The 19,136-nt window shown below is 38.7% G+C and overlaps 1 protein-coding gene across 2 annotated transcripts in view; it reads left to right on the top strand.

Moving 5' to 3' along the window:
• PHACTR2 (phosphatase and actin regulator 2) overlaps positions 1-19,136 on the top strand; it is a 243,222-nt gene that overhangs the window by 77,479 nt on the left and 146,607 nt on the right. The window contains exon 1 of one of the 2 annotated variants that reach the window (XM_012655529.1): positions 1,424-1,668. The exons of the other annotated variant lie outside the window; for it this stretch is intronic. Within the exon in view, the coding sequence (XP_012510983.1) occupies positions 1,623-1,668 (46 nt within the window). The 5' untranslated portion in view covers positions 1,424-1,622. Of the gene's footprint in view, positions 1-1,423; positions 1,669-19,136 lie in introns of those variants that run through there. 2 annotated transcript variants of the gene reach the window in all.

Below are 19,136 nucleotides of genomic sequence, written 5' to 3'. Positions count from 1 at the left end.
TCTCTCCTCTCAACTTACATTTAACCGTTCTTGTTTGTTTCTTAAGTCAACTTAAAGCAAAGAAATGGAAGAGCCGGTCATTGTAACTGCTTACTCTCACTCCTTAGCTCCCCAGGTAGGATGTGTTCCCCAAACACAACATTTTTATATTTATAAGGCAATTTAGTTATGATTAATTTCATGTCCTAGTTAGAACTCACATTTTGGTTAAATCCTCAGTTTCACTTAAAAAGTCAGGGTTTCTTAAGAGTGAATTCAGCAAAAGGAAAGTAGATAATTGATCATACTTTTCTAGGGAAAAGATCTTCCTCACAATGGAGGCTGGGCTGTTTGGGTGTGATAAAAAAATAGAGCAACTTACTTAACTATGATGAAACAGATAAGCAAGTGTCTTTCAAAAAAATAAAACAGGGCTCTGCATGATCTTAATAGTACAAACTCTAGGAAAAAAGGGAATTTCATGTTAGTTCACAGTTGACTGTCTAGGATAAACTGAAAAGTGAAAGCTGTGGTAAGTGACCTACACATATTGCACTTTTCTTTTTTTATTTTTTAATGAAATATGTACATTCAGAAAAGTGCACAAATCATTGTTTATGGCTCAATGGATTTTCACAAAGTGAATATATCCAGTAACCATCCAGTCCGATGCATCATATGTATATATTGCATCTACTGCATACATGTACATTGCATCTAGATTACTCATCGTACCAACCATCGACTGTAAATACCAAGAATATTTATTTGTGTTCATGTATGTAAGAAGATTGAGATTTAACAGGATATTATAGTAGAGTTTAATTCTACTTTCAGGGGTTGTTGTTTTCACCTTTTGTGTATTTTAAACATCTGGCTTCACAGTGATTCTTTTGAAATGTAGAAGAGGCGAATATCCCAGAGTTTCAGGTGGTAGACAGCAAAGCATATACTTTGTTGATCTCACACACAGATCCATCATTTAGTTCTGTTGTCCAACCTGATTGAGGCCATTAATGTTGGTTTTTAAAATATTGTATTTGTTAAAAGGAGGATAATTTTTTATAACGGGGAAAAAACCCTGGTGCGTAACAAGACATCTAAAGTGCTGCAGTACTGCAAACAGAACGTAAGGAAGGAACTAACTTTAAAGAAACAAAGTTTCTTAAATTAAGTACCATGACTAAGTACTTTAATTCCTTTTCTTTTAGTCCTAAAGGATCATTTGACGTTGAACTTTTTAACTTAAAGAGGAGTAGCCTGAAAGCCTGAACTCTCCACTACCCTGTGGGGGTGCGGGTCTCCCAGCCCTGCGGGGTGAGGCGGGACCATCCTGGGCCTCCCCGCATCCCCCCTTCCCTCCTCCTCCCCTGCTATCGCCCTCGCCCCCTCCCTCCTCCCGTGACCTCTGACCCCAGCTAATCTGCATAGAGGAATGACAGGCATCCGCTGGGCAGGATCCGCCGCGCCGGCTGCGGCCGGCCGGGCTGGAAGACCCGCGCAGGGGAGAAGGTGAGGGGACCGGGCGGGCAGCTCTGCACAGGCCGGGAAATGAACTCTTGGAAATCTGGCCGGGAGCGGACCCATGACCGAAGGACCAAAAGAGCCTCGTGATCGCTGGACCTGGCCCTGCGACCCCAGCCATGGGCCAGACCTCGGTCTCCACGCTGTCCCCGCAGCCCGGCAGCGGTGAGTCCGGGGCGCGCGCGATGCGCTCCCGCCGCGCGGGCGCGGGGCTTGCTGCGGGCCCCCGGGACAGGCCAGGGCTCGTCGACTCGTCGGGTTCCGCTCGGACCCGCCAAGTCCCTCGGAGAAACCCCAGAGGTAGCGCTCGCCAAACTCTTTGTCGTGAAAGTGGAATGCCTGTTGGGATCCAGCCGATTTTACCTTAAAGGCACAGGCTCCATTTTCTGTGCGCGATGCCTCGCTGTGGTTTTTCTCCAAATTACTTCGGAGCCAGAAACTTACGGGAAACGCCATTTGCGTGTTACTTTGTTTTTAAAAACGCGAAACTTAGAGAGCAAGAGCAACATGCCAACAGGTTTTTGTGTATTTACGCTTGGCTTCCGAACAAACTAGAACTGAAATTCTTTCAAGCTTGTCAACTGATTTATGGTTTGTTATTCGGAGTAGAAGTGCTGATTGCCTTCTCTTATCCTGGCAGAACCCTGAATACTTAATAACTACCCAAAAATGAGTAATTGTTTCAAATGATACTTGTTTATGTTAGACACAGAAGCTGTAAAATGTAGGGAAACATAGCTCGTGAACTTACTTGTCGAGGGCTAAAGTTCGTTTTATGGAAACGTGTAACGTTTCCTAGTTATGATGCAGTTTTTAAAGTTTCTTCTTTCCATTTGCTTAAACAATAAAGGGGAAGGAAGGTACATCTGGCATTTCCCCAACAGTGTAGGGATAAACAACTGTTTGGTGGCGTTATTCGTGATTGGATAATGAAATAAATTTAAAAGGTATTATTTTGATAGTTTCCCATCAACAATTTAAAAAAAAACTTCAAAGGAATCATTTACGTTGTTCATTGAGATATTTGATACACTTTTTAAATTGTGCAAACATCAACAGGATCTTGCTGAAAGGAAATGACAAGGCACTGAGGAAGGCTTTTTAATCTGCCCCACAATGCCTAACTAGGTAGCATTCTATCATCCCACCCCCCCATACATGCCCCCTCCACCTTGCCCCCAATGGGTTGATTTATGTTGCACAGATTCTCCCTCTGAAATATCACAAGCTTTGCTGAGGCTTAGGTTAATGCCAGAGGAGAATGATCCCTCTGCAAAGGAGAGAAATCAGAATCCCAAAGAGATTACAGTGTAACTTCCCTTACTGTTAATGACATGCTTACAGTGCTCTGAACATCAAAAAGACTTCATATTGATGGCTTTTGAAAAAACTTTTTGGGCTGTTGACTCAGATTTTAAACTTAGTGTTTTGTACAAGTAAGACTTGGTTTCCTTTGTCTGAACTTAAAGCAGTGTGACTTTTTTCCTTTTCCTTTCAAGGAAGAGTTATATTTTTAAATTTCTCCATTGGCAAAGATAGAATTAAATCAGGACTCCAACACAACAGGTATACAGAAAGTACGCTCCTGAATTTAGTTCTTTTATCACAAAATATTATTTGAGTGAATATTAGAAAAGTAAATTTTGCCTTTACAAAAATCAAGGAATATTACGTAAATGATGTCTAAGTAGCAAGTAGAATCCTAAAGTGTGTCGCCCTACCTCTTACCCAATACAGCAAAAACTACACAGATTGCTATAATTCCTAATCAAATGACCAGTTATATGAGGAGATTGTGCACTCTATTTAAATAAAAAGTGATTTAAATGAAAAATTATGCTTGAAATACGTCACAGAATGGTGTTAAACTAAATCGCAGGTCCTCAGTTTTGTGGATTAAAAGTTTGTATAAACTGTAATGACCAATCCATACATAGAGGGTTTTTTGTTTTGTCGGTTAAGGTATGCTAGTGGTTATCGCTTAAGTTGTGATGTTTTTGAGAAAGTGCAACAGTTTTCTCATGGTATCTACTTAGGATCTCTTAAGTCTATTAGCATTATTCCATTTCCCTGAAGGTTTGCCATCAGATTCTAAACAAAAACAAAAGAATAACATTTGATGAGTTTCATATTCATGCCTGTATTCTTCTCTGAGTCTGAGAATGTCAGACCCTCTACTATTCCAAGTATTTTGTTCACTCCTTGTTAGCTGTTTAACTCTGGCTTTACAGATGGTGTGAAGATCCTTGTTCTGTTTGATCTTGGCCAGCAACTAGTTGTTTAAGTCTGGGGCAGCTGCTAGGAATTACAGTATTAAAGATGATTCTCCTCTTAAATGCTTAGTGGGGGGAAATCTGTTTGAGTCGAAGGAATCAATAGCACAGAGTTTAATAATTCATACTTACTGCTCAATTTGGGCTTTTGTAAAACACTTCAGTGTAGGTCAGAGGTTAGCTTGCTTTTGCCTCTTTTGACTTCAGGCTCTCTTGAGCCTTTCAGTTGGGCTGCACCTATTTCTCTGGGTTCAAGGAGGACCATTAATAATTATTTCTGCAAATCTGCAGCTAGATCCATTGTTTCTATTTTTAAAAACGGTTTTGTTGACATAAAATTCATATACCATAACATTCACCCATTGAAAATGTACAATTCATTGTTTTTTAGGATATTCACAGTGTTGTACAACCGTCAATCCCTATTCCCGCCCTATTCACCCAGCCCCCTCCACTGTAATTAAACACTAATCTATTTTTTGTCTCCATAGATTTGCATATTCAGAATATTTCATGTCAATGGCATCATATAATGTGTCATTTTGTCATTGGCTTCTTCCACTTAGTATAATGTTTTCAAGAATCATCCGTGTGTAGCATTTATCAGTACTTCATTTTTTTATTGCCAAATAACATTCCACTATATGACTATACCACATTTCATTTATCCATTTATCAGTTGATGGATATTTGGCCCATTTCTACTTTTTGGCTATTATGAACTTTATGTACAAGTTGTTGGCAAAGATACGTTTTCATTTCTCTTGGGTATATATCTAGGAGTGGAATAGCTAGGTCTTATGGTAGATAATTCTGTTTAATCTTTTAAGGAATTGCCAAACAGTTTTCTAGAGAAGCTGTACAATTTTATTATACATTCCCTCCAGCAGTGTATGTGGGTTCCTATTTCTCCACATCCTTACCAACACTTAAGTTATCTTATTAGGCGTGAGGCTATATCTGATTGTGGTTTTGATTTTGCATTAGTAGCTTTTAATTACTAATGACATTGAGCATCTTTTCATGTGCTTATTGGCCATTTGTATTTTCTGTCTTCTTTGGGAAAATGTCTGTTCAGATTCTTTGTGTAGTTTTAATTGGATAATTTGACTTCCTATGGGGTTTTAAGAGTTCTTTATATACTAGATGCAAATCCCTTGTTAGATAATATGATTTGCAAATATTAATATTTTCTACCTTTCTCTGGGTTGTCTTTTCATATTATAGTATAATTTGCTACTCAGAGTATTTAAGTTTTGATGATATCCAGTTTATCTATTTTTTCTTTTGTTGTTTGTGTTTTCGGTGTCATACCTAAGAAACCATTGCCTAACCAAGGCCAAAAACACTTACATCTATGTTTTCTTCCAAGAATTTTATAGTTTTAGCTCTTACATTTAGGTCAGTGATACATTTTGAGTTAATTATTATCTATGGTGTGATGTAGGGTTTCAAATTCGTTCTTTTGCATATGAACATTCAGTAGTCCTAGCACCATTTGTTGAAAAGATGATTCTTTTTCCATTGAATTGTGTTGCCACCATTGTCAAAAATTGATTTTGTATGTAAGGGTTTATTTCTGGACTCTGAATTCTATCCCATTGTCTGTTCTTATGCCAGTATCACTGTTGAGATTAATATAGATTGTAGTAAGTTTTGAAACTTGGAAGTGTGAGTCTTCCAATTTTCTTCTTCTTTTGAAAGATTCTTTCGGCTATTCTGGTTCCGTTGCGTTTCCATATGAATTTTACAATCAACTTATCAATTTCTGCACAAAAGCCAGTTGGGATTTTAATAGGAATTGTGTTGGACCTGTAGATCAATTTGGGTAATATTGCCATCTTAACCATATGAAGTCTTCCAATCCATGAACATGGATATCTTTCCATTGTTTTAGATCTTCTTTTCCACAATTTTGTAGTTTCAGTATATGTCTTATTTTCCTTTGTTAAATTTATCCGTAAGTATTTTATTATTTTTGATGCTATTATAAATAAAATTGTGTTCTTATTTTACTTTTGGAATGTTCAGTGCTAGTGTATAGAAATACAAAAATTGATTTTTATATATTGGTCTTGTACCTTGCTGCCTTGCTGAATTCAGTTTTTAGCCCTAATAGTTTTTCAGTGAATTCCTTAGGAATTTCTATATACAAGGTTGTATACAAGATCTATATATGAGGTCATATGCAGAGAGAGAAAATTTTATTTCTTTCTTTTCAATTTGAATGCCTTTTATTTTTTTCCTTATCTAATAATTCTGGCTTGAAACTTTAGTCTAATGTTAAAGTTTTCTTCTTCTGATATAAGGAAAGAAGCAATCAATCTTTTGCCATTAAGTGTAATATTAGCTATGGGTTTTTTCATAGTTGCCTTGTCAAAAGTTCTCTATTCTTAGTTTGTCAGTATCACATCATGAAAGACTGTTGGATTTTGTCAAAGGCTTTTTTTGCCACTGTTGAGATAATCATATGTTGTTTGTCCTTTGTTCTATTAATCTGGCATGTTATATTAATCGATTTTCAGATGTTAAACCAACCTTGCATTCCTGGAATAAATCCCACTTGGGTATGGTGTATAATCCTTTCTGTATGTTGCCAGATTAGATTTGCTAGTATTTTATTGAGGATTGGATCCATTATTTCTAAGCACAGGCTAAAAATATATGCACCCAAATAGGGAGGGTCCACTGGCCACATATCCTGGGAGGATTGAGACTTCTGGTATTGCCATTGACAAATATAGAGGTTGGACACAATAAATTTTTGTTAAATATATGAATGAGTCAACAAATAATCTCATTGAACAGACTGACTAATGGTTATGTGAATGAGAGTATGTATTCTTTTTATTCTTTTTTTACTTCATGAAACTCTGGCTCTATTGTCTGAAGGGTGGTGTCTGAATCTAGTAACTATTTTTTCTCGTCTTTTTCAGCCCCACCCCATCCCCATTGTGCTACAGACCAGCTCTTGGCTGCTTCACCTCAGCCTTTGGGTTGAAAGGGTAGACAATGCCACTGTCCCCATTTGTAGTAGACAAAGGAACAAGTGAATCGGTATGCAGGACCACACCTAGGTTGTGAAAGAACCTATATCTTTCGATGTTTCTCGGTTTCCAGGTTTTGTTCAGGACCCTGTATTTTGTCTTGCCCCAAATATTTATCCATTTCCTTGTAAACCGGTCATAGGAAGAAATCATAAAGGCAAAAGTGAATAGGGTTTTGTTTTGTTTTGTGTTGACACAGGGTCTCACTCTATTGCCCACGCTAGAGTACAGGAGCATCATGATAGCTCACTGCAACCTCAGACTTCTGGGCTCACGCGATCCTCCTGCCTCAGCCTCCTGGGTAGCTGGGACTGCAGGTGTGCACCACCCTGCCCAGCTAACTATTCAATTTTTTTGTAGAGACAGGGGCTAGATCTGTTGGCCAGGTTGGTCTCTAACTTCTGACCTCAAGCGATCCTCCTGCCTCAGCCTCCCAAAGTCTTAGGATTACAGGCATGAGCCAGCATGCCCGGCAGAGTTTCTTTTTTTTAATGAAAATAATATGCACGTGATCAAAAGTCAAACATTACAGGATAGTTTGAGACCAAAATGAGTTAACTCCCTCCCAGATTCCCCAGTTCCACTTTCCACTTATAACCAAGCATAAAATATTTTTTTCTTTCCACACAGTTTGTATTCATATATCTCTTTATCAAAATACAAAAAAGGTGTACTATACTAACTGCTCTATACTTTGAGTTTTTCTTGTAATATAACTTGAAAATATTTCCATATTGATTTCTTTAATCCTATAAATATAGTATATGGATATATCAAAATTTCCTCTAAAAGAATCCTGTTCCTATTGCATTTTTCTATTATTTCATGGTTCTTTGTGTATGTGCTATTCTGAACAGTGCTGAAATAAGCATTGCTATCTAAACATCTTGGACTACATGTACTAGTCAAATCTTAGCAGTGGAGTTGCTGGGTCAAAAGATTTGTATGTTTTATTTTGATAGACTTTGCCAAATTGTTCTCAAAGAGGCTATCTCAGTGTATGTGCTCACTATTTGAGAATTGCTGTTTCTGCACTCTCTCACCAACATTGCAAATCAGGGCCACTCTTGGTGCATAGGATGCTTTGTGAGATACAGAAATCACTACTGGGTGAGGCAGCTCTGCCATGCCTTAACGAGTGGAACGTGAGCAGGAATTTAGTTCCTGCTCCATCCCTTGCTTAAGTGTCCTTCTGCAATGAACACTCAATCTACGTGACCACAGTGCTGTGCAGAAATAGTTTTGTAGAATTTTTGTGAATCTGTATGTAAAAAATGGCATCTCAGTTTGATTATGAGTGAAATAGGGCATTTATAATTCTTTTTCTCTGAATTTTGGCTATCTCTGGCTTTTCCTTATTTTTATGATTTCTTACAGATTTGTGTATTAAGGAGAATAGCCTTATGTCTGTCATATATTGTAAATATTTTTCTGTGTTTTTCTTGTATCTTAAGTTTGTTTATAGTATTTTTTATAGAAAAACTTAAAATTCTTATGAAGTCAAATTGATTAATTCTTTTCTGTCCTACAAACTAGAGTCATTAAAAAACATGCTTTCCTCTGCTATTTTTTTCATATTTGAATGTTTTTTCTCTGTAATTCATTCTGGCTGAAGATGAATAGATTTGATAATATAAAAATGTTAAACTTCTACATGGCAAACAAAAAGCAAACATCATCAGCAAATTGAAAAAGGAAATTGTAAAGTTGAAAGAAATATTTGTGTTATATATAGAAAAAATGATTAATGTCCTTAATGTAGTAAGACCTCTTAAAAATCAATAAGAAAAAGTAAACACCCAAATGGAAAAACAAGTGAAGAACATGAGCAGGCATTTTTCAAAATACCTAATGGCTACACTTGTAAACTCACTGTGGGCTAGGAACTGTTCCCAGTGTTTTACTTGAATTAACTTTTTAATCCTCACAACATCCACGTGGAATAACTTGTTTCAATGTCCTTGTTTTATAAATAAAGAAAACCAAAGCACAAGAGTTAAGTAACTTGTCCACATTACTTGATCGAAGAAGAAATATAAGTGACCAAATGGTGTATGAAATAAAGTTTAAGCAATGAAATAATAAAAAAATATTATCCATGAATTTAGCAAAGATTAAAAAGAATGAGTCCCAGGAGATGATTGTCTTACAGTAATGTAAATTGGGTGCGACCTATCAGGAAAGCAGTTTGGCTGTATTTATTAAAAAGTCTTCTAATGTGCATACACTCAGACCCAGCAGTTCCACTTCTGGAAGTACATTGTAAAGGAAGTGATTAGTTGCTCACCATAGCAATGTTTATCAAAGCCAAAAACTGGAAATAATGTAATAGCCAAACAGATTTGTTGAGATATAGTCAGGTGGTAGAATAAGCCATTTAAAAATGATGTAAAAATATTTTTAAAAGGTGATTTTCATGATAAATAACATCAACAGGTGAGAAGGCAGATTATAAAGCAATACAATTCCATTTTAAAAGTATGTACATAGAGAAAAGTCTGTATGGAAAGTCGGGGGTGGGGATGGGAAATTAGGAAATTCATTCGCGAGGAGGTGGCGACAGTCATGGCTTTCCTTGCTTTGGACGTGATAAAGCCACGGTTTCCATACCTGGTGTCCACCTGGACCTCGACTGGAATCAAAGCCCTGACCTGCTCTGCAGCTGTACTAGCTTTGGTCCAGCTGCGTGGCTTCTGAGCTTTAAGTTCAATGGCTATTTTTCAACCGCTGTTTTTTTTCGCGTGAACTCAATGATGAAAACAAAAACAAAGGTTCTAATATAGCCATCCTATCTTCTTTTTAGGTTTAATTTTCTTTTTAGTCTGTTTGATAATAATGCAGATGTCACTCACTTTGAGAGAAAAAAAAAATGAACAAAAAATTGAACTTCTCTTCTTTCATCCATAGCTTACCAGCTCTGGTCAATGAGTAAGATCCCAAAGATTTTTAGCTTAGATTTATCTTCAGCAATATGAAAACATAATAACCAAAGAACAAGTCAGACTTCACCTTTTGCCTACTTAATGCAGCGGGGAAGGAGATGAGAAAGCTGGATTGTTGGTCGTATAATTAAGACTCTTTCATTTGAATAGAGTAAAAATTCCAACATATTTTCTTTTCTCGGGGGACTTTAGCGTAGCAGACTAACTGCTACTCTGTATTCTTGGGAGAAAGGATTAATATTTAGTGAAGACTCAACTGATGCAAAAGTGTGAGGTAGAAATAGTCTTAAAAAAATAAACACCACTTCTCTGCCCCCTCTCCTGCCCCAGTTTGAAGTAGGGGAACAAAACCAAAAACTACAGTGATCCAGAGGGAATGGGCAAAAAACATTACTTACCAAAAGCTTAGTCTAACCATTATCATTTGTATTTATAAACTACCCCTCCATTTATTTTCATTTCAAAGGGATGGATGTTTTTATTCATATCAAACTTCTGGCAAGTGTAACACTGCAGCCCTTAACACTGAGGAAATTTTGGTTGCCAAGGAAGGACTGAAGTGCTATTTTGCTTAAGAATATCCTGGAAAGCTGTGCTGGTATGTGCTTGGCAGGGATAGTCCTGCGAATCAGCTTGTTTTATGAGGGGACATTAAGAAGGAGAAAAGAGTGGCACCTTCATCCAACAAAAAGTTCCTAAATTTAAGTTATTATGTGTAAGGTGTTAGGCTAAGCTGTGGGGGAAGGGTCACAAATACATCATACACAACCCGACCCACAGGGTCCCAGCCTGGAAACACTGCCAGTGGAGACGCTCAGAAATGGGGGTGGAAGGGAAGGGACACCTTAGAGAACTGCAGGGACAAAATCAGAGAGGCAGAAAGCACAGAATAGGGGCAAGAATTCAGGCTCTGGGAGCAGAGGGGTGAAAGACAGGACTGAAAGCCACAGGCCATGGGAAGCCCTAAAGATTTTTTTGTAATCAAATCAGGGAGATGATTATTATTTCTTTGCTTCAAGGGGATTAATGTGTCTGTTGCATGCAGTATAGATTTCAGGGGGAGAGACTGCAGGCAGGACCAAGAGGTGGGCTGCGATAGTCCAACAAGGTGAAGAAGATGCCTGATTTCGGGGGGTGTGGAGGTGGGGGTTGGAGAAATGAGAGTAGGGTGTCACCCCACATTTGTGTCTGCAACTCTGACCTCTCTCTGCGCACCAGGCTCAAATATGCAACTGTGTGTTTGGCAAGTCTGCTTGAATACTTTCTGGGCACCTCAGGGGTGACACATCTAAATAGAAAGCTTGGTTTTGTCCTCCAAATCAGTTCTTCCCTTGACTTTGTACAGTTCCCCAGGTGATACCCCCCAGCCACTCACTTACTCTAGCCCACAATCTAGGAGTCATCCCTAGGTTCTTCTTTTCCTCTCCATATTAATCCATCGGCATGTCCTATCTTTTTTTTTCTTCCAAAATATTAATATAGCTCAAGTCCACTCTCTTCTGTCTGTCTCTACCGCCACCTTCCAAGCCCTGGCCACCCTTTGCACGGACAACTGCAGTAGATTCCAGCCAGTCTCTTGCTTCTGCTCTCACCCCTCTGCAATTCATTTTCCACACACCTAATGTAATTTTTTAAAGCATAAATCATGTCACTCTCATACTCAAAACCATCCTGTCTTCCCATTGCACTTGGAATGAAATCCAGACTTCACGGTCTGGGCCTCCAGGCTCTCTGTGTGCCCACGTGATCCCTGCCGGCCTCTCTGACTGCATCTCCCACCACTTTGCTCCTGGTCCCCTCTCAGGTGCCATGGTCCTCAGACAAGCCTGGCTCATTCCTAGCTGTGTACCTTTGCAGTTGCTGCTCCCTGTTTAAGAAACTCTTCCCCTGGCTTTTACAAAGCGGGCCCTTGTTTCAGCTCCAGCTAACCCCTTCATAGAGGCCTTCCCTGCCCACCCGTCTCTAGAGTAGTCTTCCCAGACCCCCAGCTATCTGTTCCTTCACAGCACTCAGCACTCACACTATCTTCTTTGTTTGTGTTTGTTTGTTCATTGTCTCCCTTCACCAGAACATAAGCTCCACAAGCTAAAAGACGTTATTTGTCTTGTTCACCAGTGTCTCTTCTTATTCCTAGATATACGCCTGACACCAAAACTATCTGTCAAATAAATGAATAGCTTTGTTTGGCCAGGACATATGTTAACAGAGTATAGGTACTGAGTAGAAAGTTAAGTAGCATCCAAGAAATGTAGGATTGTTTTATATGGATTCTTTAATCTCTAATCCTCCAGTCTCTAAATAACACGCCTACATTGCTACTTATTTATCGTTCAGCTCGACGTATTGTCTCCTGACCTCACGATGTGGAAACTGAAGACACAGAAGACATAGCTCTTTTTTTCACCCCGTCCCATCCCAGCTCCCACCCCGATCACACATTTCCCACTCTCCCAGTTTTTCATCTTCCCAATATTCTTACATCGTAGTTTTGATGACATGGGTAGTCCATATAAACTGCATGACAGCTAAAGACAGCTGAGCCTTGTGGTAAACCATGATTACGTTTTCTTTCCTGCAGAGCCTTTGCTTTCCCTATTGGTGTTTTTGTTGGCTTGCTAAGTGTCCTGTCTACTCATCCCTGCACCTTCGTCCAGTTATGTAAATCTCTTCTCGGTATGTTCAGACACTTGAGTTATTCTTTCAAGTGCATCTTTAAGAACTTCACCCGCAGTCTTTGCCCTCTTCCTGTGTGGACTGGCCTCTCTCTCCGCCTGCTGCCCAGCTCTTGCCTTGGGATCTCCCTTCACCACGCCCTAGGGATTCTTTTTACTTTCCTTGTGTGTTGAATCTCCAGATTGCTGAATCCCATGTCCTTTTTTTTTTTTTTTTTCCCTTCTTTTTCTGGGTCTGTTTCCTTATTTTGGCAGAATACACAAGGAGTTTCTTAAGCAAAGCTCATGGGGCATATATTTTTTGAGTCCTTGTATTAGAAAGTGACTGTATTCTGGCTTCATGCTTGGTTGATAGCTTGGTGGGGTCATGAGGTAGCAAAGCACACTTGCTGTAATATGCACAGACACCCGCCTTCACTTACAATTAATCACCATTAACATTTTCTCTTTATGGAGGAGACTTATTTTTTCTCTTTAGCAAACAGGTTTTAACTGATTTCAACAGACTGTCTTGGATGATTGTTACACAAGATCTCAACTTTGACCTGGCTTGTTGAAGTGTTCTAAAAAACATTATATGAAAGTTGAAGTTTTATGGGCAATTAGACTAATTTCAAAATATGTTCACTGTGATAATAATATTCTGACATTTTTAAAAAAAGATTCACATGTAAGATCTACATAGAATAATTATAATTTTCCTATATTTTTGTGCTTTTGTAATTTTAACTGTCCATCATCTTTATGGGATGCTGATTCTGATAGGATCCTGCGATATGACAAGATGACATTTCACAAACTTGCCCAATTGTGAGACTCACCTCATGTGCTTGGCACAAGTACAGACTGCCGGGTTCCATGTTCTAGATCAGCAAAATCGGAATCTTCTGGAGAGGAGTCTCAGAATCTGTGTTTCCAACAAGCATTCCAGAAGATTTTTAAATAAAAAGCATCCTCTGGAAAATAAATTATAGGTTAGCAGTACTGTACAGATGCTACTCGACTTACAATGGGGTTACATCCCAGTAAACCTAACATAAAGTCAATTTTAAGACAAACCATCATAAATGGAGGACCATCTGTGTGTATTTGAAAGGTGGCTGCAAAAGAAAATTTCTCTTCCTTTGATTCTTCCCCTATATCTTTCTCTTTACTTGAGGTAAAAGTCACAAAGCGTCCAGTACAGAGACTCTGATGTTCTGTACCCAAATGCCTTGATAATTGTGGTCATTAATATTTAGTGTTCACAAGCAAATATTCCTGTTGTCAAGTAGAATTTTATAATATTAACAAAATGTACATGAAAGCAAAAAGTTTTCAGGCAGAATATCATTGCCTGGAAACTTTTTGCATTTATGTACATTTTGTTAATATTACGAGCAGCAAAATAATGCATTTCCCACAATAATCAGGTTTGAACTAAATGCATAGTTACATCCAAAGGCGAAGAAGTTATCAACAGAATGGCAATTACTGTGTAAGGAAAGGCAACGGCATTTCAACTAGTTGCCTTTTTAAAAAGACCCCTGTGAACTTCACATGGCGTTGCTGCATGCTAATTACTTCACCCAGGAACCGAAGTCTAGGAACAGGGCACCAGATGAAAACAGGTGTTTCATAATGTATGGGAGGAACTGTGAGCAAGATTTTAGTAAAATACGTTTCTAAAGAGGAGGCCGAACCCTTTCGCCTTTAGAAATGTGGGCAGCAAATTCTGAAAGCTCAGGAAGGAAGCAATCATTTATTTAAAAATTCTTTTCATATGTTCCTTTTCAAATAATGTTTGGCTTTTTATTTTCACTTCTGTTTGTACTTTAGGGGTCTGGCCTTTCAGTTTGGTGCCTATTTGCAGTACCTTGCCCAGGGTGAAGTAAATTCCATTCAGTCTTAATTGTGGTCTCTGAAATGGTTTTTCTAAAGTTTTTAGCCTCCCTGTGGAAGGCCACTTTGTTGCCCAAGGTGTTCTAAGGGTGTGCTAACCATTGCCTTAGAGCTCCCTACTAGCATAAAAATGTTTCTGACAGCAGCTGGGTGGCTAACAGGACAGTTCGGGATTGCTGTCACCAATTTCCTCTATTAAAGGGATTTTTTGTGTTTTTCAAAATTTCTTCTGCATCTGTAAAGTTAACTTGTGCTGACCTGCCAACCTGTTTATGGAAGAGCCGGGTGAGGATGGAAACTTGGAATAACCCAGAACAAGTTAACTGAGCTCATGCCGTGTGTTCCTGTTGGCCTCACTGCACTGTGTTTCATTTTCCTAAAGGTTTCTAAGGTGGAATTGTATACATATGTGCACAACTAGTGTTCTGCCGCTTGGAAAGTACTTGCCTGCCAATTTTTTAAAGAAAACATGAGACGAATAAAATCAAACATGAGATTTTAAAAAGAATTTAGAACTGTACACTTTTTCAAAACTCAATCCCCTTCAGTCATCCGACCACAGCATGTCAGAACACACGTATACCTCATTTTCCAAACAAGAATGTTTTAATTTAGAAAGCCATTATAAAGTAATCACAGCAAAAGCTTTTAAAGAACCTTTCTTTTTCCCTCTTTTAAGTGGGTTGAGGTAGGGGTGAGGTTGACAGCTGTGTGACATTTTCACTCTACCTTTGACATACTAGTAAGTAACTTTACAGACAGTAGTAAATGTCTGTACAGTATTAGTCTGCCAGGGCTGCCATAACAAAGTACCACTGACTGGGTGGCTTCAGCAACAGAAATTTATTTTCTCACAGTTCTGGACGCTAGAAATGCAAGATCAAGGTGTCAGCAGGGTTGGTTTCTGCTAAGGGCCTCTTTGGCTTGCAGACGGCCACCTTCTCTCTGTGCCCTCACATGGTCTCTCCTCTGTGCGCATACATGTCTGTGTTCAAATTTTCTCTTCTTATAAGGACACCCATCATACTGGATTAGGGCCCACCTACATGACCTCATTTTATCTTCATTATATTTTTTAAAAATTAAAAAAAATTTTTTTTAATAGATGGCATCTTGTTATGTTGCCCAGGCTGGTCTTGAACTCCTGGCCTCAAGCGATCCTTCTGCCTCAGCCTCTAGAGTAACTGGGGATACAGACATGAGGCACTGTACCTGGCTTTTTAATCACCTTTTTAAAGAACCTGTATCCAAATATGGTCACATTCTGAGGTCTTGGGGGTTAGGACTTTAACATATGCATTTGGTGGGGACATAATTCAGCCCATAGAAATGTCCTCAGAAGGTGTGTGTAAACCAGGATTCATTAGCAATGGCCCATAAGCACATCGTATCCATTGTTTTTTTTCTGATTTCTTTAATTTCACCCCTTACCAGATTATGGCCTATTCCCTGTTCTTTCCAACAATGTCATATATTCATTAAATATGAATTGATTAAGGGGATGCATTGAAGAACTGATTTTCAGCAATGGGAATTAACCAGTGTCACTAGACAGTACCACTTAGGAAGTCAAACATAAAATATAAAGAGTATATGGGATAAAATTAGAAAATGGAGTATGTGAGCATTGTATTTCTGTCATAACTATGTAATAGATAATTACCAGTATCTTGTGATTGGAGCATCAAATTGATTGAATAATGCTGAGGAAAAAATCCAAAACTGCTTATCGAGATTCTAATCCCAACGTGGTCAGTAACTATATATGTGCCACCCGATTAGTTTTATAATCTTCTTTGGGGTCTCTGAATGTGACACACTCTATTTGGAGAACTGTTTTGTTCCCAAATGTCACTACATATGTATTATTCCTTTTCTCTGTTTGGTTTTTCTGACTCTGTGTGCTTTCATTGTCTTCGATGTGTTTGAAATCCAGCAGAGTGACATGTCTCTTCACAAAGACCTGCTAAAATAGGAAAGAAAATGAATAGGGATGCTAAAGAAAGACAGTGTTTAAACACCTGTCAAAGTAAAGCCAGAGCAAGAATGTTCTTGCCAGAAAATGTAGCAGCCCCATTTAAGACTGGTTGGTAATTTGAAGATGATTCATGTACAGCTAACCGCACGTTCTAGCCCATACACATTGTCAGCCACCTCGTAGGCTTCCAGCGATGGCTTTCTGTCTCCTCTTAAGTTTTACAGAAAACTCTTAAATGAGGTGGTCACTTTGAGTGGACTGCTCATCTTGTCACAAGATATGAAGATAGTGCTTCAAAAGCACACCCTCCCTCCTTTTAGGTTCAAAATTCCTTATTTTAAGTGGAACAAGTCCCTCGAGACCTTTAAGCACACAAGATTTGGATGAATCAGCATCTAGCGATCCTAAACCCTTTCATAAAAAGACTAAAAATTCTCTAGTAACCTCAGAAATTATTGAATTTTATGGGTATCTCTTGGACCGGCGGTTTCCTAGAAGTAAGTTAGAGCTTGAGATGGCTAGATACAAAGCACTTCCAAAAGGCTGCAAGCTGCAGGCTGCAACCAATCCTTTTAGGCCCTAATCTGAATCCAGATAATCACGGGCTGGGCGTGAGGGTCGGGGTGTGCAGAAACTCTTAGTCAAACCTCCACACCCATTACTTGTGACTTTCTTGTTCGACTTTTGAGGAATCTTGCAGATTAGAATATGCTGAGCGCTCAAGCTAAGGAAGGTTAAAAGTCACAGATCATTGGCCTTCTTCCAAGTGAGAATACTTCTCTTGGATCCAAGACCCTATGTTAGAGTCAAAATTCTATATCCCAAGGCCCTAAAACTGAAGTCTTATTATATTCAGTGGACATAACTGATGAGGATTTAATTCATAATTACTTGTGGTTTTTCAGTATCAGGTCCAACCTTATTTTTCTTGCTGGGTACTCTGGTCCTAGAGGCAAAGGGAAAGAAAAGTACAAGGTTCCTGCTAGATCTTAAAAAGGGAAGGGCAGAATAAACAAAGGCCCCTTTGATAATGATTTCTTAGCCAGTCCAGTGGATGACAGTTTTCATAATCAAGAGTCCTGCAGGACATAGTCATCTACGTTGAATTTAAAGGTGGTCTTAATGTGCAGTGTCTGGGGTTAATGGAATCATAAAATGGACCTTTTGTTTTTTTTGCTTTAGATTTTGACATTAGGCATATTTGGAAACAAGAGTGAAATGTAACTTCCTGTGTTTGGCAGCCATGGCAACACATCTTATATAGTGCAGGCTTTTTTCCACAACCAAGAGGAACAACAACTTGTATCTGCCTAGATGTCCTGTAGACAGTGCCTAATCAGATTTCAACATGATTCACTGAGTGTCGTATTGATCAAGTAAGCAATCAGTCTTTTGAATGGTTTTTGTTTGTTTGTTTTGTTTTTTTAATTTTTTATTTTTTGCAGGTGCAAGCATAAAAATAAATTCAGCAACATCCCAGCTGGTGGGAAAGAGCTGAGTCCAACTCATAGCTGCTCTCTCTCATTCTTCATATGATGTCAACCTTGTTGCCTTGTTCCCTTCCTTAGTCCGGGGCATTTCTGCTATAGAATGATGATGATTTCCCTGTGTGTCGGTTGGTCTCAGCAGCTCCCAGCAATTGTCTTGAGACCAGTGGAGAATGCAGGTTATCTATTTTGGGTGGGTATACAGGATCTATTTTAGGGGATGTGTTTGTTTTCCTAGAGACCTCTAGAAGACCAGGAAAATATTTTTCAAAGAAATTTTGCTGCCCCAGTTGGTCTGGATTATAAATAATCTACTTGCTGTTTTTATTCCCCTCAAAACCTTTTATCAGCCTCTCTTCCACTTGCTTACATATAGTATCTCTATTAACCCCAGCCACAACCCGAATGGTGAGTTGTCCTACCCCATCCTATGGATGAGGAAGAGACTCTGAAAGGTTGAATTACCTTCTTTGCCTAAGGTGACCAGCTAGGAAGTGGAGGGACAGATTATTCAATTCAAGTCTTTCTGACCCTGAAAGCCCATGTTTTTCCTCTGCAGTACTTATAGGTCTGTGTTTATATTAAAAATGGCTATTTCCTTTTTTTTTTTAAAGCAGAGCCATACTGGGTTGCCAAATAGCTAAAGAATTAAACCAAACAAACTCATTTTCTTCTCTGTAAACTTTAGTGCAGAGATACGTAAGTGTCAGCTGTCTCTCCACTTATTCCCGAGGATACTGGTCTAACAGGAGATATTCGATTCTAAGTTGAAAGGTGAGATAGGAGAGGTGGTGTGTTCTGTTTAGATTGGAATAAAAACTTGTTGCTGTTGCCAATCTTAAAGGATGATTCCTAGTAATTGAACGGCCTACATTGTAACATCAGCTACGTGCCACCACAACACTGGGCCACTCTCCAACGTACTTCTCCCTTGTAGTTCTGCCGGTTTCTAATGTCTTTAGTGAATTGAAAGCCTCAAGTATTGATACATAACTAAACATCTGTAATAATGTTATATTATAATACCAAAGAATTTAATTTTAGGTTAAAAAATAGTTTTATGGTTTTCTATATGGTTTCACAGTTTTCTAAAGAGATTCAAATTCTCAAGTGGGATGCCTAAAAAGAATGGAAAAAACAAAAGCGATTTGCATTTAGTTCCAGTTCAGTTCGATAATTTGCCTTTTCTTGTTTCTTTACCATGGAGCGAAATTGCCTTTCTAACTTCCTCAGTTGGGAGAATGAAGGTAGAGACTGAAGAAAAATCTGAGATGCTTAATTGGAATCTTTAGAGAAAGAAGGAGGAAATGTTAATTGGATAGGCGCGGAGTAGCTGTTGGAGAAATTAATTTT

Source organism: Propithecus coquereli, unplaced genomic scaffold (genome assembly GCF_000956105.1).
Source record: "Propithecus coquereli isolate 6110/MARCELLA unplaced genomic scaffold, Pcoq_1.0 Scaffold48, whole genome shotgun sequence".
Lineage (NCBI taxonomy): Eukaryota > Metazoa > Chordata > Mammalia > Primates > Indriidae > Propithecus > Propithecus coquereli.
This window is presented reverse-complemented; position numbering and strand designations above follow the sequence as displayed.